The 26,815-nt window shown below is 38.6% G+C and overlaps 1 protein-coding gene and 1 long non-coding RNA gene across 4 annotated transcripts in view; one reads left to right on the top strand and one right to left on the bottom strand.

Moving 5' to 3' along the window:
• Galntl6 (polypeptide N-acetylgalactosaminyltransferase like 6) overlaps positions 1–21,856 on the top strand; it is a 993,708-nt gene extending 971,852 nt beyond the window's left edge. Inside the window, exons 12-14 of one of the 2 annotated variants that reach the window (XR_010042613.1) lie at positions 3,890–4,039; positions 20,669–21,193; positions 21,524–21,856. Coding sequence is in view for 1 of the 2 variants with exons in the window: in XM_023564834.2 (XP_023420602.2) it covers positions 3,890–4,039; positions 20,669–20,836 (318 nt within the window). In the remaining variant the exon portion in view is untranslated. Of the gene's footprint in view, positions 1–3,889; positions 4,040–20,668 lie in introns of both variants that reach the window. The other variant, XM_023564834.2, reaches the window with a different exon arrangement.
• LOC134472683 (uncharacterized) overlaps positions 1–26,815 on the bottom strand; it is a 93,941-nt gene that overhangs the window by 48,615 nt on the left and 18,511 nt on the right. The gene's annotated exons all lie outside the window — the stretch shown is intronic.

Genomic DNA, 26,815 nt, shown 5'->3' with positions numbered 1-26,815 from the left:
GTGCAGGGTAATTATTATAGTCCCTTTCATCTCTAGACTTCTGAGTATATGAAAGCCAAAATGAGTGAGACACACACCAAAAGGGAAATAGATAAATCGATTATGACTGCTTGTTCTGGTCGGGCATGGTGGTGCACGCCTGCAACCCCAGCACTAAGGAGACAGAGGCAGGAGGATCATTGCAAGTTTGAGACCAGCATGGGCTACAATGTGAGTTCAAGGTCAGCTAGAACTGCATAGTGAGACCCTGTCCCCCCACAAAGGACTGCTTGTTCCTGCAATGGTTGGACTGTTCATAATATGAGGAAAACATGCCAATTTATGGGTCAGGAAGTTTCTCTTTCGATGAAGTGAATTGCAACTAGAATCATTAAAGTTTAAAATTCAAGCCAGGCCCAAAGGTGCACAACTATAATCCCAGCTACTCGGGAAAGTGAGGCAAGAAGAGGACAAGGTCAAGGCCAGCCTGAGCAGTATGGTGAGACCTTTTCTCAAGATAAAAAAAATAGAAAGAACTGGGGATACCAATCAGTGGTGAAGCAAAGGCGTGATCAGCACTCAGCTGGCCTGCCAATACTTACCTACCTCTTAAACAGTCACAGATGGAAAAATATACCTGTTTGTATGAGCAACTACAATCATTTTAGTGTTGGCCAAAAGGAAAAGGATACAGCGGGGAGGAACCGCAAAGGCCAGAAGGTGGAAAGTTCCTACTACGCTAAGTGTTAGACAGGTAGTCAGAAATTAGCTGACCTGAGGGACAAAGATGAGGGAGCATCCAAAATAGCATGCTTTGCCGGTTAAGTGAAGAAAAAAAAAATCATTGTATGATATAATTATAATCATTTGTTAGGTCTCGGACTGAAAGCAGTTCCACAGAGTGCCATGACACTTGAACATTTCCCCCTTGAGCACTTTCCTTCTGGTACCTGACCAGCTGACTATCTGATTCCAAAACGAGGCACACAATATTTCAGGCTGCCAGAGCCCACAGCCCAGTATCAGGCAAGGAAATGTTCAGCTTGGGCTGGGACCTGGCTTAAATGAAAACTTACCTTTTGTAAATTTCTTCCTTATGTTTCCTATATATTAAAGCTTCTGAAGAAACATTGACTATCTAAAAGGCACAGAAAGGTATTTTTCAGTTCCAAAGTAATAACTACATAAAATTATAATAAGCATCATGATTACTCTAGTTCCCTGAACCCCAGGAGTAACATAAAAGGTGTCCAAATTGGCACTCAGTATAGATGATGCCCACTTTCTCTCTTGAAGGTGTAATGCTCTCTGGTTCTATTTTACGGTAAATTCTACCTATACTTCTGCACAGCCTCCTAGGCATCTTGACTAAGTTATTTCATCAAGGACACAAAGAACAGAGGATCAAGGAATTGAGAGGCTGTCTCCTCACAGCATCAGGACCCAGCTTACTAGTGACATTAAAGATTTTGAACTTGATTCTCTAAGGGTCATATGAAAATGCAGGATTTGCCGTTGAGGAAAGAACCTGGCCAAACAGGCATTTCAAACACACTTCTCTCAAAACTGAGAAAAACAGATTGCAAGAACCAAAAGAGGAAAATGAGAAAGAAATCAGTTTAGGAGATCGCTACAGTAGTCTAGACAAAAGATTTTGAGAGCAATGATTGTGAGAATAGGGAGAAAGGAAAACAAAGTTGTTAAGGATTCCCAGGCTGACGAACTGAGTGCCGATACCATCAACTAAAACAAAATAATCAGTAGAAACAGGGTAGAGGAAAAGAAAAGCAACTGTGTTTAGTATGGGTTGAATTTGAGCTGACCTTGCCACATATTGCTGAGAAATCCTACAGGACTTTGACAAAATACAGATAATGAGTTATCAGCATATTGGTGAGAGTTTAATGGAGAGCATTTAAGACCAACTAGGAAAGAGAGAACCCCTAGCAACATCTCTGCTGAAGAGATAGATCGACGTGGACAGGCAAGACCGAGTTATAGCATAACAGGCTCAGTATTTCAAAAGCCAGCAGAGTAGCATGTCTGATTAGAAGAGAGCTTTCAAAAGGGAGTCGGACAGAACTTCCTTGAGTAGTCATTCACCTGCATAGAATTCAAATGAATCTAAAAATGCCTCAGTCCGCAATGATATAAAAAGAAGGAATAAAAAAAACTCTAGGAAAAAAGGCCACACGATTCCTCTTCATGAATCTATTTCAAATGCCTAACCCGAATTCCTTGTTCTTCTATCTGAAACCTTCTCTTTTGTCCTGTCTTCCCGGGAAACAGAAGGCAGTACATCACCACCCCTCAGACAACCCCCTTTCATATATTTGCCTTAGATCATTTCTTTCTTATTTCCTTCAGACCACTTAATCCAGTTCATTCAATTTTTCTTCCAATTCCCCACCACTTAACAGTTTTTGTTGGCCATCCCCGTAACTGTGCCAGATTCTCCATATGTTCTTTTCTGAGTGGGACCCAAAAGCACGGAAGGCTTGGTCTGCACTAAGAGTATTATCCACATACAGCTGAGCACTGCTCTTGTCTATATCAACAGGGTTTTCCTGGCAGCTCTTTAATTTGCAACTCAGAGCGTGGCCTCTCACAGCAAGGTTGCCTTCAGTCCTGTAGTAAGAATTATGTAACCTTACTAAAATTTTAGGGCTCATCTATTCTATTTTCCACCCTAATGAAAGATTTCTCACACTGTACCTCTCAAATGTGGCTCAGCTCAAATACCAACAAAATGCTCTTCTTCTACAGGAATGTGTTTGTTAATTTACTACTCTGCAAAATAAATTTAGCTCATCATAACTTTTTTTAGATCAAAACTAAGGGCTTTATATGAGCTAAAGCCTAGATATTTTTGTTTTACTTCTGTTTTCTTTTTCTTTCTTTTGTTTTTGTTTTTGAGACAAGATCACACTAAGTCACTAAATTGCCTGTGCTGAGCTCAAATTGTATTCCTCTTACCTCGCCTCTCAGAGAGCTAGATGTACAGGCCCAGCTGTATATATTACTATACATATAATCCAGTAATATATTAATAGCTATATATTATTAGCTACCAAGCCCAGTTACATTTTATGTTTAATATAATTGGTTGGAATAGATAACGTAAGATAGAATAAAGTAGGATAGGAAAATGCTGGATGGAATATAAGACATATTAAAAGCACCAAGCGTAACTACCACTTCACGAAAACTCGCTATCAGCTGGGATTGGGAAAGATCTGTGTGTGTAAACTGTATTCTTCCCGTGAATTACTGTCTAAAACTTTCCATATGGTTTGGCAGAATTACTCTTTCAATCCTAAGAAATTAATTTGCTTTTTTTGACTTCAAGCTTAGCTTTTCTTAAAGGAGACTTTCAACCTGTTAGCAACAGTCCTGCCCAACTCTAGTCCTTGTCTTTTTGCCATTAATCTGCCTGTTTAGGCTAACTGGGCAGGTTTGATCCAGAAACATGTTATTTACATGTAAGTAAATAACATGAATATATATAAGCCTCTGTCCTACTCTCCTTTCCTCATCTTCTTCCTTCTGCTCTTCATCCCTCTTCAATCTCTCTCTCTCTCTCTCCATCTCTCTCTCTGTTCCCCTTTTCTGCACCCTGGGTTTCTGTGTTTTGGTTTTTGGTTTTGTGGGGTATTTTTCCCCCTGATACCTAACTGAAAACTCCTCATTTGGACTGGAGCCACCTGGGTCAAAGGTGCAAGACATGTTGCTGCTACAGCATTTTATGAAACATGCCTTTTCCAAACCGGCATTACACCAAGCCATAGCTCTTTACTGCAAATCACAAACCACAGGTTCTCCCCTGCCCGAAACCGTACCTCCCCCTGCTCTGGAGTCTTCTCTCCTAATTACACTCACTGAAGCTTCTCTGTTACCATTGTTTTGCTAGCTCTTTACCTTTGGGTGGAGAGAAGATATTCGACCTGGTGAGCCACTGCACACCCGAAAGTTCTGCTTCGATGCCATCTCACACAACAGCCCAGTTACGCTCTACGACTGTCACGGCATGAAGGGGAACCAGTTCTGGGGATACCGGAAGGTAAGAGGCTGTTCTCTGGTTATTCTCAAATTATTTCAGGTTTCCTGAGTCCCTTAAAAACATGCTGAATTCAAGGTGCTATCTGAACATATGTACACACATTTGTCTCACACCGAGGGAAAGGCCTAGTGAATAGAAAACAGCATGTTTCTGGTTTTGTTTGTTATGATTGAAAAATGAATTTGAGTCAAAACAGTAGCACTCCAAGGCATGGGTATGGGTTTATCTCAAAGAAATTACAAGACGGACCACGTGCCCAGCAAACAAACACACACATGCATAAATTTTTTAAGGACCCCCAGTTTATAACAGACAGAAGTTAATACATCTATTACTTTATTACATATCTCAGGCTCTTATTTAGAAGCTTGTTGAGTAAAGACAATTATATTAATACAAATGATATATCCATGCAAATAGAATTGTTGCAACATATATAAAAAGTGACCCTTTTTGTTATTAACTCAAATCCTATCCAAGTATATCAAAGGAGAATACATTTTGAGAACTTACAAATTTAAAGAATGAGGAAGTTAACACTTCATAGTATAAAAAGAATTCAAAAACAAATATAAAATCACATTGTATTGAGTTAATACAGAGCAAATAAATTCTTTAAAAATATCTTCATTAAGCTTTCTTTCGATAACTTTTTAGAACATAATACAATATTGTTTTCAACTCCTTGCTTTTCGAGGCAGGAATTAGCTGCCAGTTTCCAAGGTTACACTTTCCCCTCTAACCTAGAAAACCACCCAGGCTTTCCAACCAGGGAGGAGGTACGTTTTTTCTTGCCTTTTTGTGCTCTGGCATAATCCAGCCTCACCTCAGGCTATCAGGAAAATGTGATACTAATACCCACCTGTTTAATCATGAGCTTGGTTATCCTGTGGCTAAAGCCAGATCAGTGTCCCCTGAAATTACAGGAAAACTAAAAGAAGAAGCTGCGAGCAATAAATGGTGGGAGCACCGGTTATGATACTTGTTCTCACTTGGGTAAGTTCTACCAGCTGGAAGTACTGCTCCGTGCAAAGTGTTTGCCTAGGAAAGGCAAGACCCAGGGTTCAGTCCCGAGGGGAGAGGGAGAGAGAGCCAGAGAGAGAGAGAAAGCGGAGAGGGATATTGGAACATATTAAATATGAAAAGGAAGGAAGGGAAAAAAGGGATGAGTTCTTTTTTCCACATCTGAAAAGTGGACACCTAAAACTATACCCATTCAAAAGGAGACATCTTTGTGTAGTTTATTCTGTATGTCACGCCCCACCACAATATCTGGCAGTTTGGGACAATACCTCCAGAAAAAGTATAACACATCATTTTTTCTATCCTATGAAACAATTTAAAATCCAAAGGGCTAATAAGAAGATGATGTCAGATATAATATGAGGGAGAGAAATCACGGTGGGAAAACCTCACTGCTTTTTGTTATGAAGTGCACAATTGATTCAGCTTGTCAAACTTTTCTATTTAGTATAGCGTAGTCTGTAGTGAAGGCAGCTTTTTAAACTGATTTTGTAACCTTTTAGTTGCTTCTTTCTAGTCACATCAGTAAAATAACTGATTTGCCACTGCCTAGTGTGCTGGAGTTCTGTAATGAGCAGAACATTCCTCATTACTGTATATTTATAGCATGAGAGACAGATCACTTAATAATATGCAATTAAGCCCAGAAAATACAGTTGTTTTCATTAGAAAGCTTACAAAAGCTTACAGATGGATAAAACCAATGAATACTTGTGCACACTGAACTCCTGTGGAAAAAAAGAAACAAGCTACAGCAATTTTAAGAGGTAATTCTCACGAGCTTTCACCCATCAAACTTTCAAGCACCCAAAGGACTCTATGAAATAGAAAGACTCTAAGAAATCACTAGATGCGATTGTGCTGTGCCTGTCTGCTAAGATCTTTCTGGACATGTTGGCCTCACGTTACTTAGAGAAGAGTTAGATTCTGTGTGATATTTATATAGCAAGCAATATATTTATTCTCAATCAAGAATACACCAAAAGGAATACACTTAAAATGGAAAGTTTCCGAAATACCTCATCTGAGTGAATGACTCAGGCCTATTTAACAAAACTGTTTTCAAAAATTCCTGTTGTTTTTTCCAAGGGTTATGCTCAAGACCTGAAAGAGAAAACACAGAGCAAGAATCGTTCTGCAGCAATGCCTTGTCTATATTTAGATGTACTTCTTGACCCCAGGAGTTCCAACGATTTAGCAGGCTTTTGAGCTCACTATGTAGTAATGCTTCTTAGCGTATCCATGAATCAACCCAATCACTAAGATGCTAATTGCTTAAACATGGTCCATGTCCTAAGCTCCTAAATTAATTCATCATCAGCACCACCTCCAACTGTTGAGAAAGAAGAGGTTTGGGGCTAGAACTTCACACATCTCACCTCAAACCTCATATACCCAGACACTATTATGGTATAATTTACACAGGAAGACACAGCTACTAGCAGATTTACAACAGTGTCAACATTTAGACTCAAATAAATTTGACTTTAAAGTTTCTGCTCTTTCTTCTGCTATGCCCGTAAGAAATAAGATCAGTATTCCTGGGAAAGGCCCTCAGTGTTTTTTGTATTTAGGGCCACTCATTCTCTTAGAACATGGAGGTTTCTTGGAGAAATAAGGTGACCAGACACTGCCTCTTGTGAGTTTGTATTCAGGTCCCAACTTCTGATCCATTAGCAGAACCAGCTTGCAGATAGAAAAGCGTCCCCGTTCCATGATGTTGTAACTATATTCAGTTACACGATTGTATTACATAATAATAGGTACACAGGAGGGGAATCCCAGTGTTTGTTCTCACTGACCACCAGAGGGATCTCTGCTCCAAGAACGAACTCTGTAAAAATATTGAAGTCATCAACATCTGGTAGTTGCATCTCTCTGTTTTATAACTTCACTTAATTTCTCATTAACTAGAAGATAAAATGGTCTCACCTCCCAATTCATATGGACCCTTCAATTCTGACCCTGGCAAACTGGTTAATATAATGATTAGGTCTAGAGTTAAGCTATCATATCCTAATTGATCTCAAAATTATATTAGAATCTTGAAGAAGTTATTTCAAATCTCTTATTTTTAATTTCTTCATCAATAAAACAGGAATGATATGTGAGATAAACCACAGGAACTATATGGCTGAATTTCTGGTCATATGATCGAATTTCCATCAGTGTTTTGACAAATGAACTTTTCGCGCTGATGATAGTGGTGAGGTATATTACCATATACTCTATCATTAAAGCAATCTCTCCTAAGCACCATTAACCGTTTTTACTCTCACCAAATTTAGACCTCTTTCCCTGCCTCTTTCCTTTTAAATAAACATTTTTATTGGAATATAGTTTGTACCTTGGTTTGCATTTTTTCAGATTCAATCTAAAGAATTTGAATGCAAGTGGTTGATTTAGGATGGTCCCTCAACAGGAAAAATAAAATCCCCATGGATAGGAAAGAAGTGAAATGGGGAAGGGAAGGGAGCCAGAAAAAATCATTCTGGCAAATCTTTGGTTAAATTGCTCCTTAGTCTCTGACATCTCTAGCCTGTACCTCTTAGAGACAGATCTGTTCTTGGAGCTAGACAAAGTCTCTAGGCAGAAAGACACAGTGGCCAATTGCTGGAAGGTGGGCTGGGTAAGCCTCAAAAAACAATGACCAAGGCACAGACATCACATGAGAATCTGATTGCTCCAAATTCTCACCAACACTGGGCACTGTCAGTTTCTTTTTTCCTTTTTGTGTTCTTTTCATTCATGATTGTAGAGCTAGTACATATTTGTTAGTCATTTTGGTTTTATTGGTTTGTTTTTGTGGTACTGGAGATTGATTGCAGTGGTGCTTCAATACTGAGCTACATGCCCAACTCTTTTCAATTTTTATTCTGATACAAGATTTTGCTAAATTGTCCAAGCTAGGCTCAAACTTGTAATTTTCCTGCCTTAGTCTTCCAAAGGACCTTGATTTCAAATATGCACTGTGACACTCAGCTGGATATCTTCTTTGTGAAAGACCACTTTAAGACTTTTGACCACATTTTATAACATAGATTGCCTGATTTTTTCCTTACACATCTTTAGGGATTTTAAAAACAAATCTAGATACAAGTGCTTTGTTGGATATATGTATTATAAGATATTCCAGTTGATGGCTTGCTTTTATTCCTCTCCAACGAAGTGTCTTAATTAAAAGTTAATCTTTGTGTTTGGGTTTTTCATGTTCTGTTTAGGAAATCCTACTTATACTAAAGTCATTAAGATTATCTTCTAAATGACCTTTGAAACTTTAGTATTTAATCTTTTACAGTCTGGTATATAATTCTCTGAAATATTTCATGTGCATAATATATGGACTTAATTAATATATACATATATATGTATATATGTACATATATCACATATAAACATATGTGTCACTAATTAATCACCATTTACTTAAAATATCATTTCTACCATGGCATTGAATGAGTCTTTTATTACAAGAGGTCTTATCTGCATGAGTCTATTGTTAAATGTTCAGGTTTTTATCAACTCACCAAATAGTCTTAACTACACAGAAGGCAAGCTAATAAAAATAAACTAAGGCATTCAAATAAGAGGGATATTTAGAAACTTATAAACACCATCACTGTCAGCAATTAAATATAAAACTTTCCTCCACAAAATGGGAGTAAAATAAGATGCTGACTTCACCTGTATTCAGTCTTGCACAGGACATGTTATTCAGTATAGTCGGGCAAAATAAAACAATTTAAAGTTACAAAAATTCAAAAGCAAGAAATTAGCCTATTCACAGATGATGTGTTTAAATGTTTAGAAAATACAAAGGCTATGCAGCTAAATAATCAGAAACTACTAGGAACATTTACCATAACTCACAAATGCAAACAAGCCTCAGGGGTAGAGAGCTTGCCCGGGACATGTGAGGCCTTGGATTTGATCCCCACACCACATGAAAACAGAAGAGAGGAGAAAGAAGAGAATGATGAAGGAAGGACAAGGAGGAAGAAGAAAAGGAGAAAAAAAAAGTCACCAAGAAAATGGCCATGCGTGTTCGAGGATTCTAAGACAGTATGATGAAGATCCTGGTTTTCAAATTAATCTACACATCTGATGCAAAGCCAATCAACCCCCAGAAGGTTTATTTGTGGAACTGATGAACTGATCCCAAAGATTATATGAAATTAAAAGGTTAAATAATGATACCCAAAGAAATATTGAAAAAAAGGAAAAAATCAACTACCAAACAGAAATATCGAAAAAGAAGAAAAAAATCAACTATTAAGCTCTGTAAAAGAACTAGGTATGAAAACATTGTGAAAGTATAGTTATTAAGGCAGTGTTCTGCTGGCATACAGACAGACTGATTAAGGCTGTCTAAGAGAGGCTCAAGGATCAATACTTTTTGTGAAAGCTCCCAAGAGGTTCTGATAGGCAGTAGGATGAGAACTCTTTGCTACTACAAGTTCTGACAACCCCCCCCCACAAATTGAACCCAGGGTCTTCAGTGAGCTACACCCTCAGCTCTTCATATAAACATTTTAATATATTTTATTTATTTATTTATTTATTTATTTATTTATTTTGAAACAGGTTCTCCCTGGTTCTCTTAAGTTGCCCAGGTTAGACTTGAACTTATGATCTTTCTGCCTCAGCCTTCTAGTGTGCTGAGATTACAGACATATGCTACCGTGTCCAGCTCAAATTTTGTCCACTTCATTTAACCTACTCCTTCCTCCTATTCTAACTGGAATTGGACCTTCTTCTTGGACTCTTATGCTCTTTTGTTCCATTCTTTGTACTTGACACATTTATCAAGCACTGTCAGTCAATCACCTGTCCTTAACTACCTGAAGTAAGGAGACGTGCCTCACATGTCTATCTGGCTTGCCTGCTGGCTGATGACTGGTCTATAGACTCCATGGGTTCAGTTATTGGTCTGCATCTCTCTTCATGGACCTTAAACTGTGCTGGATAAAACAGCATGTTTCTTTGCCTCATAACCACGGAAAACTCCCGATGGTCCCAAAGTGTAAGATTGCAAATTAACTTTTCTCGCTACTATCTAGGATGTTCTTATAGTGTAATTTCACAAGAAAAGACTTAAAAATAGCATCAAATAGGAAATCCACACAAGAAGGTACCGGAAAGATTAAATTGCAAATTATTCCATTAATTCAAAAAGTGAGTAGGTAGACTGTTTAACATGTGTACATTTGAAAGTTTTTAATTTATGATGTATGCCAGGGTTTTGGCCTCTCCACTCACATACTTGTTCTGGTCTACAAAGATGCCCAATGGCAGGCCAAGAGGTTGTTAATTTATTCTGGCTGTATATTAAGGTTCAAAATGAGAAATGCCTACACAATGACTTTAACCGAAAAAGCACGGACTTCTGCTTTGGTTTTGATTTATGAAGTGTTTATAAAATCCTGGACCTGCAGTCATAGTTAGGCAGTTAGACTCTTGCAAGTCAGCCCATTCATTTCTAGACAGTTCTAATTGTTAGAAAGCTCTTCTATGGCCTCTCACTCCACATAGATTAAAGTTAATTCATTTTTGCTTCAGATAAATCCCAAATATCTGAAAATGCTTGCCTGGTTTTTCATCTTTACTTCTGATTAAATAACCCAATTTTTAAGTACTCAGTCTGCTGAACATTCACTCCTAGTATCCCGCAGATAGTCTTAGAAAATATCATATTGCCCAGACCATAACACAATGTTCTAGATGAGTTTTTACCAAGAAAAATAGAATGAGTTTGTAACACCCTTTGTTATGGGCTCGTAGCATCTTTGTTATGAGCAGGGTTTCTCTCATGTTAGCCCGAATTGATTTTCTTCCTTAACATCACATAATTGACTTATTAATGAACTTTCAGTATTTTTTAAATCCTCACAGCCTATTTTCTCTTATTTTACTACACCGACATCTCTCATCTTGTTTATCTGTAATTTATTTTGTATATTTCTGCAGCTATCCACTTGTTTACATTAAAGGCTGTCTCATAGGCTGGAATGTCACTCAGTGGCTAAGCAAGTGCTCAGTACCTAGGTTCAATCCCCAGCACCTACATCCTACTACACAAGAATTATCTCAACCTAAATTTTGGTCTTTGGTCCAACTTATTAGCCACTGAACTACTTTTTGTCCCATTCACAGTTCGGGTCAGCATCTATTCATGCCTTCATTTAAGTTGTTCATCTCAGTGCCCTAAGTTAACAACTCAACTCTGTCATCTAATAGAGATGACATTAATCCACTGATGATCATCATTTGGGAATACAAATTCACCTATTAGGAATACTGTATGTTCTAAGCTACCATTTCTCCATCTTGTCCATAAGAAAACAAAGATAGACTTTTTAAACATCTTGAGAATCAAACACAGTGTTTTCAGCATCCTCCTCCTCGTAACAGAAGACTTAAGTCATTGTACCCTAAGAAAACTTAAGTTCCAATTGACAGTTTAGCCACCTTGACCAAAACAAGCCAGGCTGACTCCCAGGAGGGCCAGATGTTCACCCCAGCAGTGAGAATATTTTTTCAAGAGGAAATTTAACATACCCCAGTGTACTCTATATCAGCAGGAAGTAGCAGTGTAGAGACTTGTGACCCTTTAAACAATGAAGTATAAACACACATAAAGAGAAATTAGTTGCTTGTAAAGGATGTATTTATTTAATTAGTATTACCACTGCAAAAGCTATTTTGGGCTTGTCTACTTAAGTATTTCCCTCGACGCTGAAGGCAGTGCTAGTCATTTGGCTGCAGTCCTGAGCAGCAGCTAATGGTCATTCTGAGCCAACGTCAGTGACTAAATGGAAAGAACTGTTTCAAATAGGGGCATCTTCACATTTTGTCTCATCAACCTAGAGTCACTTAGCTGTTACCATCTTTTAACTTTCGCTGTGTCAATTTAGCAATATTTCTACTGGTAACCATTCACCTAACATGCTTAGCTGCCATTTTCTGGTCACTCAGAAGCAGGACAGGCTCTTAGAAGAGGCTGAATTGAATCCCTGCCAAGATCAAGGCTGTCAGAGAAAAGCCATGAGGATAGGAGCAATGGAAGATTTAAATTAGTATTTGCTGGCAAGGACACATCTTCCCTACTGAGCAGATGCGAGGATGCAGCTAGCCTGCTAGCTGAATCTGCCTCCGAGTGAAGCGAAGCATGATTTAGAGGTCAGCTCCGTTCCGGGGCCTGAGGGGCCTGAGGGGCTGACATCTGAGTCATTGGCTCCACTGTGCATCCTGGCTCTGGGACTCTGTGAAACTGTATTCCTCATTTATAAAGGAGAAAACAATAATTTTTACCTTAGAAAGTGATTATTAGGTAAAATTCAATTGCACTTAGAGCATGACATGTAAGTTGGCTGCTACTATTTCACATGCTCAATAAGCTGACTTCTGATTTGCCTGTAACTCTCTCAATGAGTTTAGAAGCAGGAAAGATGGCCTAATTCCTGATATTTCTATATTGGACAATTTTGTACCATTTTAAATGTGCCTATAGTCAAACATGTATTAGGATATAAACTTCATGAGAACAGAGATTTCCTGTGTTTTCTTTCATGTAGTATTTCTAGCACCTAAGGGACCATGTAAGACATAGTAGGTGCTTCATTAGTACTTGTTGAATGAATAAATCTACATTCCTGCTTGTCCTTATTCACTCTACTTCATGTGGTTCCAGAGGAAATAATGAACTGAGCACTTCACACCCCTGACACACAGACGCACACTGGATAAACCACAGCCACTGTGTGCACAGACTACAGGCAGTTTTACCAGAACACAGAGGCGCGAACAGGTGACTTTCCTATGTATGGAACTGTAAGTCTAGGAAGAAGCAGACAAACACTTAAATAAATTAACTGCACAGGAAAATATATAAATGCAGAACATTGGTACCATCCAGGTTAGAAAAGTAGGGAAAATTCTCTAATTGCTAATGAAGACCTAAAAGATGAGTATGAATTGGTAAGTGAAAAAGTGCTTGAGAAAAAGATCCCAGACGTGAGTCAACTTTAGCAAAGGCCCTGAGGCAGGCAGGATCTAAGTGTTCTCAGCATGGAGAGCAGCCAGGTGATATGCACGAATGTGAAGGCAAATGGTGAGCTCTCAGGCCAGACATCTGGCCAGAGGCAGGACTAGACAAGACCCAGCAGGCCACGCTAAGAATTCAGCTAATAGAACAAGAAGCCTTTGAATGGTTTGCAAAGCGAGGATCTCACACATCCGAAAACAGTTTTAAATGATTTGTGCACTCTGAGGACAATGAAGAGTCTGCCATGCACATCACTATTTGTAGCCAGAAAATTTGGTGACAGGAAGGGAGGAGAGGAGCGCTGCAACCAGCACTGTCTGAGGACACACACCAAGCGCGTCAAGAGGCATGTTTTTCTGATAGGCCAAATTAACCTAATGCAGGGAGACCAGCTTTCTCCTGTGAGGAATTTTGCCTGTCAAAGAAAACTAGGACAGGCCAGATAATAAGACTGTGCTATGCCTTTATGCCTATCGAGATGCTATTTGCCTTCTCTCAGAAGCTAACAGCAAAAACAGGCACAAATGGCCTACCTGATTTGTTTCTCTTACAGAGAACCAAAGGATGCTTACACATCGATTCTGTTCTTCCACATAACCTTAAGGAAGAAAAAGGAAAGACAAACAAGCACACTCACTGTCCTCTTCCCCACTCCATTCATTTATTTTTCATTCCATTCATTTTATAGATAGAAATCTTTATCACTGACAAATGAATCATCAGAGAGTATTCTCAGGGATAAAATGAGGATTAAAAACTAGTGCCCGGTACTCAGGAGGCTGAGGCAGGAGCATTGCTTCAAGTTTGAGGCCAGCCTGGGCTACAAAGTGAGTTCAAGGCCAGCCTGAACTGCATAATGAAACCTTGTCTCAAAACGACAACAACAAAAAGCTGGCCTCGTAATTCTAAGATTTCATTCCTGTCTAATCTGCAGCTGACATCAGAGACATTGGATATGAAGGAGTCTTCTCTTACAAAATCATCCTCTTTGGAAGCAGAATCCTTTATAATTAATTTTTCCACTTCTACAGACATTTCTAAGTTAGTTTTCCCAAATTTACATAGAGGAGCTCTCCTGATGTCCAATCTGTCCAGCTGTTTGCTAGGCACCTAAGTCTGAGTGTCCCGTGAACAGTTACAACCCTTTATGCCTAAAAGGGAAATGGTTATTATCATTTCTACCCTAATCCTGTTCTTTTTTTCTGAGTTTCTGATTCAACACTGCTTGTCTTCCAGTCATACAACTCTTCCTTCTACCTCATCCCCACATCCAGTTAAACAGAACTCTCCTCTGAGCTCTCCACAGCTGGTTCCCAACACATGATGCAGCCCTGGGTTACCTCCAATGCCACTGCCATTATGCTGGCTTCTTCGCTGTTGCTCTAACCCATCACAGTGCATACTAGCACAGGGCCTTTGCACTGGCTGCTCCCTCTATCTGGATCTTTTCACCCAGATTAACTCTGGCTGATTCCCTTCCTTGCTTCAAGACTGACTACTCTGAGACTGCACATTTCCATACTGGCCCCATCACTTTCATTACGTGTTCTTCTGGTTCCTCTTTCTTTTTTTCAAGCACCTTTGAGCAGGCCGTGTATTTTACCCACTCATCTCCGTGTGTTCTGTCTGTGCCCCACTACCCTCCCCTTAGACTGCCCCTGAGCCAAAAGGCACTGAATTCACTGATAATATCTGAGAATCAAAAAGTGTCTGGCAGATAGGAGCTGTGAGAAAGTGTGAGCTATTTCCTCTTTCTCTTTTCACATGCTCTTCCCTATCCTGAAAATAACCTAATTCATCCTATCTGAAACATCTACAATTTTGCTGACTTTTTTTACTTGAAACATTTCTTGCTTACTTATTAGTCCCTCTTATTTGTTGGGTCAGGTGGTGCATCTTAGGTCATCTTATTCTGCCTCTTCTCTAATGAAAACCCAAAAAAGGCACCTAATAAATATCTGTTAAACTCAATTAGCCTGAATAATGTTGTATTCCAATAAAAAATAGGTGAGAAAAACTGCCTAATTGGTCTTTCTTCCACAGAGCTCCAGGATATTCCTACAGCAACCTAAACACACACAGCAGATGCAAACTCTGACCAGTTACTCGGAAGAGCTAATTTCTTAAGCAAAAGTTATCTTTTTTCTGTAAGCCCCTTTCCTAAAATGGTAGATATTATCTTCTGAATAACTAAAGGAGTCAGATAATAATTTTTTTAACTTTATTTTGCCAAAGATGTCAGAAAACACAACTTGGTGATAAATAGCTGGGCTCAGACCGGGTAGCTAGTGAATCCTGATTTTTTTTTTTTTTTTTTTTTTTTTGTCTTTTTCCTTTTTATCGGTACTGGGGATCGAACTCACGACTGCCTGCTTGCAAGGCAGGTGCTTATGCCGCTGAGCTAAATCCCCAGCCCCCATGAATCCTGATTTTTAGAACCGAGGATGTTTTCTGAATAAAACTAAGAGGAAAGTAAACTCATTATTACCTGGCTATTAACTCACATGTAGAACATTGTGCCGGTGATTTTACATTTTATCCCCACAACAAATTTGTAAGGTATATTATCGTCTATGTTTTTCAAAATAAACAAGATGAGGTTCACAGCATTAAATACCTTGTCCCATGTCACATAGCAAGTGAACCCAAGCCCGGATGGATGCAAACACCAAGCTCTTCACCTCGCAGCACACTGTCTCTCCTCCTGCTCTGTGGTTGATGTATTCTCAGAACGATCTTCCTATGCAGTAGATTATTCACTTACACATCTGTTTTGTTATCTTCTCCTCCTCAGTGTTGGTCTGTAATGTTTTCTACAACTCACTCCCTTTTATTAATGCTCACATCTATGGAATGGAACCTAAAATTTAGTGCACAGGTAGTGACTGCTACAAGGTGTCCCACAGATCTCATGAATTGATTAATCCAGTTAGTGAAGTTAGAGTAGTCCTCAGGATCCAGTTACTTTTTTCAAAGTCCAACAGATAGCAACCAGAGATGTACTACACAAGTCCCCGTGCCAATCTGAAACGTCTCTTTCAATGAGATACCTGAAAAAGCCTTATTCATATTTTTCAACATGGGCTAACTGAGTGGCTCCAGACACCTATTATAAAAACCAACTCAAGAATTCTAGATCAGGCCAGATATGGTGAACTATGCCTATATTCCCTGTACTAGGGAGGCTGAGGCAAGAGGATCACTGAAGTTTGAAGCCAGCCTGGGCTACAAAGAGAGCTCAAGTCCAGCCTGAACTGCGTAGGGAGACTCTGCCTCAAAAAGACAGAAAAAGAAAATCTAGATCTGGAGTTACGTATTTCTTGCACAATGATTTCTCTTTTTTAAAAAAGGCAAAACCAAACCAAAATAAAATTTAAAAAGGAAAATGAAAAGGAAGTAGGCATCAGGAGAAGGTGACAGGGTGTGTTAGTATTTCATGGTTATGACAAAAAAAGAAAAGCACTTAGAAGAGGAAGGATTTATTCTGGCTTATAGTTCCAGAGATTTCAGTCCAAAATCTGCTAGTGCCATTGTTTTTAGGCCTGTGACCAGGCAGAGCATCAAGGTGCAAGAGTGTGGGGAAGGAAAGCTGCTCTACTCACAGCAGCCAGGAGGACCGTGAGGAGAGAAAAGCCAGGGAGAAAGGGGCCAGGGATCAGACGTTCACGTGGTGGATTTACTAACGGTAGGCGTGTAACACCCAGCTGACCTGAATCCGAGTGGTGCTGAGTGTGGAGGGCCCATCTGAGGGTTGTTGCCAACAACATAGAAAGGAGAACCACAAGGCAAAATGGTGTGCTGCTGATTCTCCTGGAGAAGCTTGTCACACTGACTCTCCTGATAAATAAAACTAAAAATAAAAACACATGAACTCGGCTGTTCTCATCATCAGAGGAGTTCCAGCCATTGAAAAACGTCACTGAGGACCGCTGCGGTTCTCTTTGAGGAGCTCTGATCCTTGCTTTGAGTGTCCCTTCCCGGCTCCAACACTGATTCCTCACTCTGCAGCACAGATCCTTCATCCAGCTGGAACAGACTTTCTAGCTTCTACCACGGATCTTGGGGCCTTCCGAGAGCAGATCCTTGGTGCAGACTTGCACGAGACATTGCCATGGACTCTGGGCCTCCAGCTGGACTTGTGGAGAACATTTCTGTGGGATCCAGGCCCTCAGCTGCACTCTTTAGTTCTCTAGTGTGTGGACAGGCCTCCCGCACTCTTTTGCATGTGACTTTTTGGGTAAATTTTATAAAATATCCCTACAAATTATGAGTCCTGTGTTAAATTGTTTCCCTTATAAACCCTGACAATAAAACTTACGTCCACGAGGCTGGGGATTTAGCTCAGCGGCATAAGCGCCTGCTTTGCAAGTGTGCAGTTGTGAGTTCGATCCCTGGTACTGATAAAAAAGAAAAAGACAAAAAAATTTTTTTTAAAAACTTATGTCCACATGATCCACTCTCTTCGGCTGTGGCCACCATCTTGTTTCCATCACCTCTCAAAAGTGCAGTCAAACTATGATCTCATGAATGATTAATCCGGTTGGTGAAGTTAGAATAGTCCTCAGGATCCAGGTACTTTTTCAAAGCCCATCAGATAGCAACCAGAGCTCTAGTCCACAAGGGGACATTTCAAATCCTGACATAGTAAGGGCCACAGAAATATGGCGTGATTACACTGCGAACACCCAGAGCTTTAGCTGCACCTTCCTTCAGGACATCATGATGAACAATCAAGCAAAAAAAGGACATCTTCTATCACCATCCAAGGAGGGTTGTTAGGGGATAGCAAACTTGCCAAAGTACTCTGAAGTCTGTTCCACAGAAAGAAGGCTGCACTGTATTCTGTTAACAGCCCTCATTGTCCTGACAGATGAGATGAAAGGCAGGGAAGTAAAGGACTGTCATGGGATAAGAGACCATATTCAAAGAATGATTGCTTAATCCGCTGACTTAATTTCAGCCAGGAAAAGCATCTGTAAAGATGTTTAGTAATCCAAAAGCATGGCGGAGCAGAAACATAAAAATGGCAATCACATAGCAGCCCCCAGGGTCAAAAGAGAAAAATGTGTGCTCTGGCAAAAGCTGAAGATATTCCCAGAAGTTTCATCTCCAGCCACTCCAAAGACAAGGGTGAGCAGAGCTGAGTCTCTAACAGGGGAATGGATGTTGTGGATGGTCTCTAGTTTGACAGCCTGTCATTTGTCTCTGTCACCAGTGAACTTTGGAATAGAATGCTCATTCAATTTTACTGCTGAAAGAGGACTTAGAAGATTATCAAAACCACCCGCTCATTTTACTGATGAAGCTTACTTCATCAGAAGGAAATTCAATTTTTCAACTTTTATAAGAATGTGAAATATGAATATAGAAAACATACTCTGGATTATTCAGGGCAGTGCTGAATTTGCATAGCCCACTCGGTTGCACCCGAATATATACCTGTACTCATCAGAACATGTGTTCTCATATAGGATTTGGAAAAAACGATTTCCTTATGGTTCAGAAAATAATGTTCAGAAAACCTGGTTTGACCTTCACATCCATGCTGAGGTACACAAGTTACTGAAGAAAAAGAGAATAGAAGCATGTTTCACTCCTTTTCTTTCCTCACTGTTGAGCTTTCACAGACAGATGTGTGTTGAAGAAGAAACTGCATCTGCAAATCTTATAAGCTGTTGGTAAGAAAGAGTAACAGGAAGAAAATCAGGGAAAAGAGTAAACGGGTACATGACATGGAGCACAGTGAATGAGACTTTAGCAAGTTGCACCGTTTTCATGAATATTAGAGCTTAAAGAATGCTTTTGAAAAACTGATCTAGTATTAGGTTGGTGTGGCTAGACCGCTGGAGGTCGGACAGGGGACAGAAGGAGGAGAAGGCAGGACGGAGGCGGCTGCCCAGGAAGAAGGAGGTGAGGAGGGAGGTGCAGAGCAGTCTCCTCCTCCTCACCCTGGCCACCTCCACTCCACAACAGAGCTGTGCAGAGTCCCCTGGAGAGAGCCAGAAGGGTTAATAAAGCAAAAGATGAAAAACACAGTAAGGAGACCTCAGGAGTCCTTGCGTGTAAGGAAGTAAAACCCACGATAACTCAGAAAGCTTTGCCTCTAAAGACAGCAGAAAAGAATAAACGAGCCTTTGTATTAGGCTCTTTGTTAAACTAAAAATAAAAACACAACTGAATCGCCTGCATGCTCCTTCCCCTTCCTTGTTTCTCCTTTCCTTTGTACAGCATTGCACTATGCAAACATCCGGATCCTAAAAGGATCTTAAATATTGGTTTGATAGAGTATTAAAACCCAAGAACAACCCAGAAGTGTTTACAAAGGGTGGCTGAGAAACTCCTAATTCTAAAAGCATTGTAAGTTTAGCATTCCTCCCTGAAGGAAAAACAGCCAAAACATTCAATCATTTCCTCCGCTAAAAAATTCAACATGACTTGGTCCTAGAATTTAAGCAATGATTTAGTGGAGTTTTCTCATGTTATTGGTATTTTTAAAAAATCCTAAATACCATACAGATAAACGTTTGATGCTATGTAAGGAAAACTTTGTTTCCATTTGTTCTTTGTTCCACCATAAAGAAGAATATGTTAATAAAGCCTGTTCAGCCAGGCGTGGTGGCTCCTGTAATTCCTGCACTCGGGAGGCTGAGGTGGGAGGATCATTTCCAGTACCAGACCAGCCTGGGCTACAAAGTGAGCTCAAGGCCAGCCTGAACTGCATAGCAAGACCCCGTCTCAAAAAAACAAAAAAAAAGCCTGTTCAGGTAGGAAGCTGGCTTGGTCCTGCAACTTTGTGTACTTCAAGACCTTTCATTTCACCAACCTGTGAACTGTGTCACCTGTCTCAGCCTTTTTTGTTTTTTTTTTTAAGTGAATGTTGCCTCCATTCTACTGGGAGTACTGGGAGAACTGCTCCACCGGAACACCTGTGACATCAAGAAGGAGCTGAAAAGGGACTGAGGGTTGAGAGCTAACAAATCTGACCTTGTGATTTCAGCTGTTGTGTGTGTGTCACTGGTTCCCATCCCCACCTTTATTTTCTGAAGACAACAGCTGAGCACGGGGCATTTTGGTTCCTATTTCTATTATATTTCTCTTTCTCATTAGAGGTTCAGTGTAGAAATAGGAACAATTGAATCTTCTGTGTGTCTATGTTTTCTGTGGGTTGAATTGTAGCTTCCTCAGGACACGTTTCTTCCCAAATAGCTAGGCTATTAGCCACTTGACAGATAACCTCAGGTAACCTTGATACTTGTCTCCAGAATCCAAAGATGACGGGGCAGGCTAGGAAATGAATAGATTGCAATTTCCAAAACTGAATAAATGAATAAGTGAGTCTTCTGTCTGATTGAGTCTGTTTGAAGCCTCTGAGTAGGACCCAAAGATCCTAGGAAACAGCGGTCCTCCTTGACAAGTCATTCCACTATTGTTTGATTCAGAAATTGGTTTATTTATACCGTGGGTACATGCTCAAATATAAACAAATATTTTCCTTGTATATTCTTTGGGCTTTAACTATTCATCATGTATTATATCAGTTTTTTTTTTTCTGATCCCCCCAGGACAGAACATTATTTCATCCTGTGAGCAACAGCTGCATGGACTCCAACCCAGCAGAAAAGAAGATTTTCATGGCCAGATGTGACCCCCTATCTGAGACTCAGCAATGGATTTTTGAACACATTAACATAACTGTTTTAGAAAAATTTAGCCACCATGCCAGCTCCTAGGAAGAAGAAAAGAAGGAAGGAAGGAAGGAAGGAAGGATGAACAAACGAAAGAAAGAAAGAAAGACAACCTGCAGATTGTGAACTAAATGTTAGCCAGCATCTGGGTCAAAGAAGTCAGGAACAACATATCCTAGATCCAGGAAGCCTGGTTTAAAGATTTGTAATGCCACGTCAAAGTAGGTCGTCCTCTAGAACTTCCTGCTTCTGAAGAACTTGGCTAAGAACCTCACCAGCTGCTTCTGAGAACCAGAGACTAGCAGTTCCCTTGCTGGCCAAGGGTGAAGACTATCTAGGGACTTTCTCAAACAACTGTTGAGTTAATAAATCCTAGCATTTCTCAGGTCAAATCCTGCAGTAGTGAGTAGCTATGAATGGATCCTACTAATCGGGTGGGAGGGGGGTGGAAATAGAGTGCATGACTGCTCTGCCAACCTGAGGATACCACAAGTTTAGGACTAGCCATGCTTAAGGGGTGAGCTGTGCTCTTTGGTGCCATTCTCTGACTAAGAATGAGTTAAGCAGGTTTAACCCTTAAAAGTGCTGCAGATGATTTTAGAGTGCTCATACCATTCTGATTTGTTTCTTTTTTTAAACAAGGGTGCCATATCTATAATGACTTAAGTTACATAATAAAATGGACTTCCAGTTTTACCATTCTTTCATTTACATTTGTCATTTTCCTTTCAGAGCAGAAATCAGTTGCTGTTCATGAAAGCTCATGTTTCATAAGTCAGTGAAGAGTCTCCTTATATGAATCCTGTTAAAAACAAAGCAAAAGCAAAAACAAAACTATGCTATCACGTTACTCCAAAGAAGGATTTCACAGAAGCAGCAAAACCACAGAAATTTACAAAAGAGATTTCCCTGGGAAATAAATTTTTACTTTTCTATTATTTTTACAACTTTAAAAGTCTGATGTTTGTCCAGTCATAATTTTTATTAAGGAAGGAAATGGAGTGATGTTGATGTAATTTGTTTAGGAAAGTCTTAAATCCAAATAAATCCACACTCCAAATGACACATGAAAATGTCTTTCTTCACTTTAATTTTGTTTAATCAGTACTAGGAATTTAAAAGTGGTATTACTTAATTATTTGAGGATTTCTACATTTCTTTTTTTATATTGTTGATATTAATGATGTTATTATTTTATTTGGAAGCCCTAGGAAGTATTACCATTAATAAAGTGCTTATGATGCCATTTTCTGTTAATGGGGCAATATTTCAGAAGAAAGAAATTACTCAAAAGCTAAAAGGAGTATTTAATCCTTAAAAGAATTGTTTACTTTTCAATAATGATAAATTGGGGGATGAATGTACAGGTTTCAAGATGCATCTCTACAGGAAATATTCATGTTTATTCTATTTTTCTAAAGTTCTTTCAGATACAAGAATGGTTTTACCATATTTTTATTAATTTATTATTAATTTATTAATAATTTATTAATTCTCTTTTAATGTGATTTCCCTGTTAATATTGTCTTAGATATAGACTACTTACCATTAGAACTGAAAAGACTCACAAGATCTAATCCCTTTATTTCATTTTATCTTTTAGATAACAACAAAAGCCCAGAGAACCCACTTCTGATGGGATTGCTGGGTCTTTTGACCTTTAGTCCTGTTGTGTCTTCTACAATGTACTGTCTCATTCTGTTATCAAGATGGTTCAGATTATTACACCAATTTAACTTGAAATTTTCTGATACTGCATACAAATACTTTGCCTATGTTGTGATGTCCCTCAAAATAGCCTTCATGTTTAAAAACCTTAATATATGAAGCTTTTTCTTGTAAATGTCCATGGTTTTGTTTTCTCTTCAAAACATAATCAAAATATCCAGTTAAGCTGTTATTTCATTATCTTTTCTGATTTTTTTTAAGTATTTCTTTGAAGACCTACTCTTTTTAAATCAACTGTCACGAAGATATTTGGTATAGGTCAAGAGATCTTGATGCAGTCAAGTTGTATAGTGGAGAAAATCAATATGAGAAATTAACCTGTGTGTTGAACATTTCTAAAGAGTCAGTGAAGATTTCTATCTGGTATTCAGAGAGCAATCTAACTGGAGAATTAGAAGGGCCTATAAAAATTCTCATGATGTCATTAAACAGTTGACTGCTATTTACAATTGTACCAAAGAGACAACTCTGTGTTCTGCACCCCCAGGAAGCTTAGTTATAGCCTGATCTCCTAAGATGCTGGAATCATGGTTGGCTCACCAGGGAATATCCTTTGGGAAAGTCTGAATTTTGTATAATTTTAATGTGACTTGTACTTGTCAATTAAGATTGATCCTGTTCTCTGGGTAAGAAAATATAACATCAGAAGTTAATTTTTTATATTTTTCAGAAATTACTTTTTAAATGAATGGGTGCTTGATATATTAAAACTAAATTTAAAACTTCGAGCTAGCAAGTAATCATTAAGTGTATGTACATGGGGAACACACAAATAGAATAAAATGAAACTTAAAAGAGCTTCCCCTAAGCAGAAGTGCTTCACATAACCACACACACACTTAAAGAGCTATTGCTGGTACCAATGTAGGTTGAGACACTATTTTGCATAATTTCAGCACCATTCTGAAAAGTATAAAGCTACAGGTATTTGCATTTTTAATTGGCAAAGGGAATTGAACAGTCCTCACAAAAAGTCTCATTCCTGGAAATAACATGCTTTGAAAAATCTAATCTTTTATCAGAATCAGAGGGAAAATATCATAAAGTAAGTTTGGCCACTGGAACTGGTACTTCCCCATATAAGAAATAGTTTTGCCAGAATTAAAAAGAAAGAATTAAGTTTTAGATCCTTTATTTGAGCATTTACAGAGAAAAGACTATACTGTAAATGATTTTGGAATTTATACATTATCTAAGAATGATTATCACCATAGCAGTAAAAATGAACTGGCTTCTATGTCTCCTATTATTTAGTTTAAAATAGTAGCATGATATTATAACTGTCTTTAAACGTCTTCACATATCGGTTGCCTCAGTGGATGCAAGTTCCAGGATTATTTTGTAAATTGATAACATAGAACTTTACCTAATAGATGGACAACACATAATACAAATGGACTCATCAATAAAAATAGGTCCATTGTTTCCACATTTCTTGCAAAAAAAATGCAAAACTAATACCACCACTTGACACCATTTCCTTTAATGACAATTGTGTGGTTTTAAAAAGATAATAGTAAAAATGTAAGTAAATAAATAGCGATTTTATGTTTCTTGCTTTCCTATTTAAAAAAAAAAACTTCTATTTCAGTCTTTTTCTATCCCCATAAGGAAACAGTAAAAAGCCATCTTTCATTAGAAAGACCAGCACTACAAAGTTTGTGGCAGGTCCTCCAAAAATCCAATGACACTTCAGTTGCAAAGTCAGTTTTCTGGCAGTCATAAAGGTCACCGCCGTCACCATGTGACAGCCCAATACTTCATGGATCTCAGAAGACAGTTGATGGAAAAACTATACCAGATTTGCTTTTGACTTCCTGTCTCTAGTGTTACAGAATATTTCTCTGCTACTCCCCTAGGGCGAAATATGTTACATTATTTTTTTCAGAATTTAAAACCACCCTAATAATATGACATTGTAAACATTAATTTATTCCTAGGATCTTTTAAGTTAAAACAGGTGCTGCAAATATGCTGAAAATAAGGCACTAATCAAGAGGTGGAACATCTCTAAGAGAAAATATTTTAAAATGATCTCTGACGATCCTGGAAGTAAATATAAATGGCAAGAGAAAATTGTATCTCTAGACAAGGGTGTGTGTAATCCACTCCATTCATCTCATCAAGTTCCACCCTTGCCATCATCACTCTCAGATGACACCACTAACTGTAATTACTCTCTTGGTGTGAAACTGGCTGAGGACACTGAAGTGTGACAAGTGGCTAGTCCTCCCCACCCTGCCGACATTGGAAGATTGCTCTTTGATTTATGTCTCTAGCCTTTGCAGAACTCGGAGCTGTTTGCAACTCTATTTGGTAAGCTTGATATTGGCCTGAAGCTTTTATCCACAGTCACTCATCTCTGCACTTGACAGACCAGACTGATGTGCCTGGTTCTGTAGCCTCTCAGTGAAAGCAGTTCAGGCACATGTTTGGTATTTCACTTCAGAGAAACCGGGAAACATTCCTGTGTTTCTCCTGCCGAAAGTTGCCCCTTGCATAATGGCTACCTGGGATTCCCATAGTCTCCACTCTGTATCTGCTCAGTGCAACGGAGTGGAACAACTGACCCAGTTCCGAATCTTCTTGTTAAAGCTTTTATTCTGGTATCATTCACGAATGGGTAGGGGCTGTTTAAAACTAAGTAACGTACGCCCTGGTTTACCAAGGGCAGTCTTAGTTTATGGCTGTTGTCCCACATAATTATTTTTTTTTTTTTTTATTTAAGAGGAAAAAGAGAAAAACACAAAACAAAACAAAGCAGTGTAAGGTTACACATAATACAGAACTACAAAAAAAAAACATAACAGTAAGAAATCACCTGTTAATAGATTACATAATATCATCTTGGAAATAGTTGCTCAAATCACAGTATCAAAGAATACAAAGTAGACATTCAAACGGAGAGACTGCAAACAGCTGTGTTCAATGATCCAAAAACATTAATATAGTCAGCTATTTAACATCCCTAAACACACTTGTTGTTATATCCGTTAGAGCTCTTTTTTTTTTTCCCCTCCCTCTCTTTTTTATAACAAAATTTACACATTTTGGATTTTATTACTCCTCAGTTCTCATTACTCTCTTGGGGGGGAGAGAATAAAGTCAAATATGGCAAAACAAAGCTGTAAGTCCAAACCAAGGATAGACATAGCACATGATGTAGAACAGAGTACAAGGTCATCAACAATGGTTATCAACATTGTCTCTTGTTTCCTTAAAAGGAATTGTCCATCTCATTAGATATTATAAAGCCGGACAAAACAGTGGAGAACAAGACCAATAAAACTTAGGCATTGTGAACATTACAGGACTTCCAAAGGAGACAATAGTCAAACCAGAATGGGCATCTTTGTGAATCTTATTGCCTTCAAATTAGTTGCCTATACCTTCAAACTTGCTACTATCGCACAGAATGGAACAGAGTCTAATCAGTCAAAACAAGATCTTGGGAGTATTACAGGACTTATTAATAGTACCCTTTTATTATCCTTTTGCCTTGAAAGTGTCCTGATTTGGGACACATATTATATGGTCACCCTATTTATAATTCATCTCCCTGTCCACTGTATAATTCCTCTGAGTTAAAATACCTATATACCTATATACCAATGTCTATACAAAATCTGCTGGTCTCATTCTTTTCCTTAAAATATGACTAGATTAAAACCAGCTAATTGATTACTATCAATTACATGTAGTCCTTTACAATTTGCTAAATTGAAGGCTTTTTATAGAGTTATAAACTTATAGCCACCTAAATCTGTCGCTGAGTTCATATCATTCTAATTTAAATGAATTTTTATACTTAAAAATTTGCTTGAAATCAATTTTTTTGTTATTTCAAGGTATCACCAATGGACTGATAACTACATTATACATTGTAGATATTATAAGATCATATATTTTATTTGTTATAGCTTTTTTTGTTCAGAGCAATTTTATGTACATTGTCTTTTTCTCCCTTTTAACCACCTCGGTAGTGGATAACATCACCATCCTTATGAAGAAACTAAAAGACTGACAGGAAAGGAGCTTGTAAGGTCACACAAAGTCACACTGCACAATGGCAGAATCAGGACCACAATTCAGACCTTCTGATACTTAGTTCTCCGCTCCTTCCATTCTCTATGGTACTTCATACCTCACTACAGGGCACTTAGCAAGAGAAAAATCAACTATGAAGTACACCCGAGTTACTCTGAAACAGCATGATTATTCCTCTGACTTTTGTTTTTAACCCCTTAATTATGTTTATTCTTCTCTGCTGTTTGTTTTTATTGGGTTTCCCACAAG

This window comes from Cavia porcellus, unplaced genomic scaffold (genome assembly GCF_034190915.1).
Source record: "Cavia porcellus strain 051 isolate PalLab524CR breed Dunkin Hartley unplaced genomic scaffold, mCavPor4.1 scaffold_24, whole genome shotgun sequence".
NCBI lineage: Eukaryota > Metazoa > Chordata > Mammalia > Rodentia > Caviidae > Cavia > Cavia porcellus.
The sequence above is the reverse complement of the archived record's forward strand: the minus strand, read 5'-3'. Positions and strand labels throughout refer to the sequence as shown.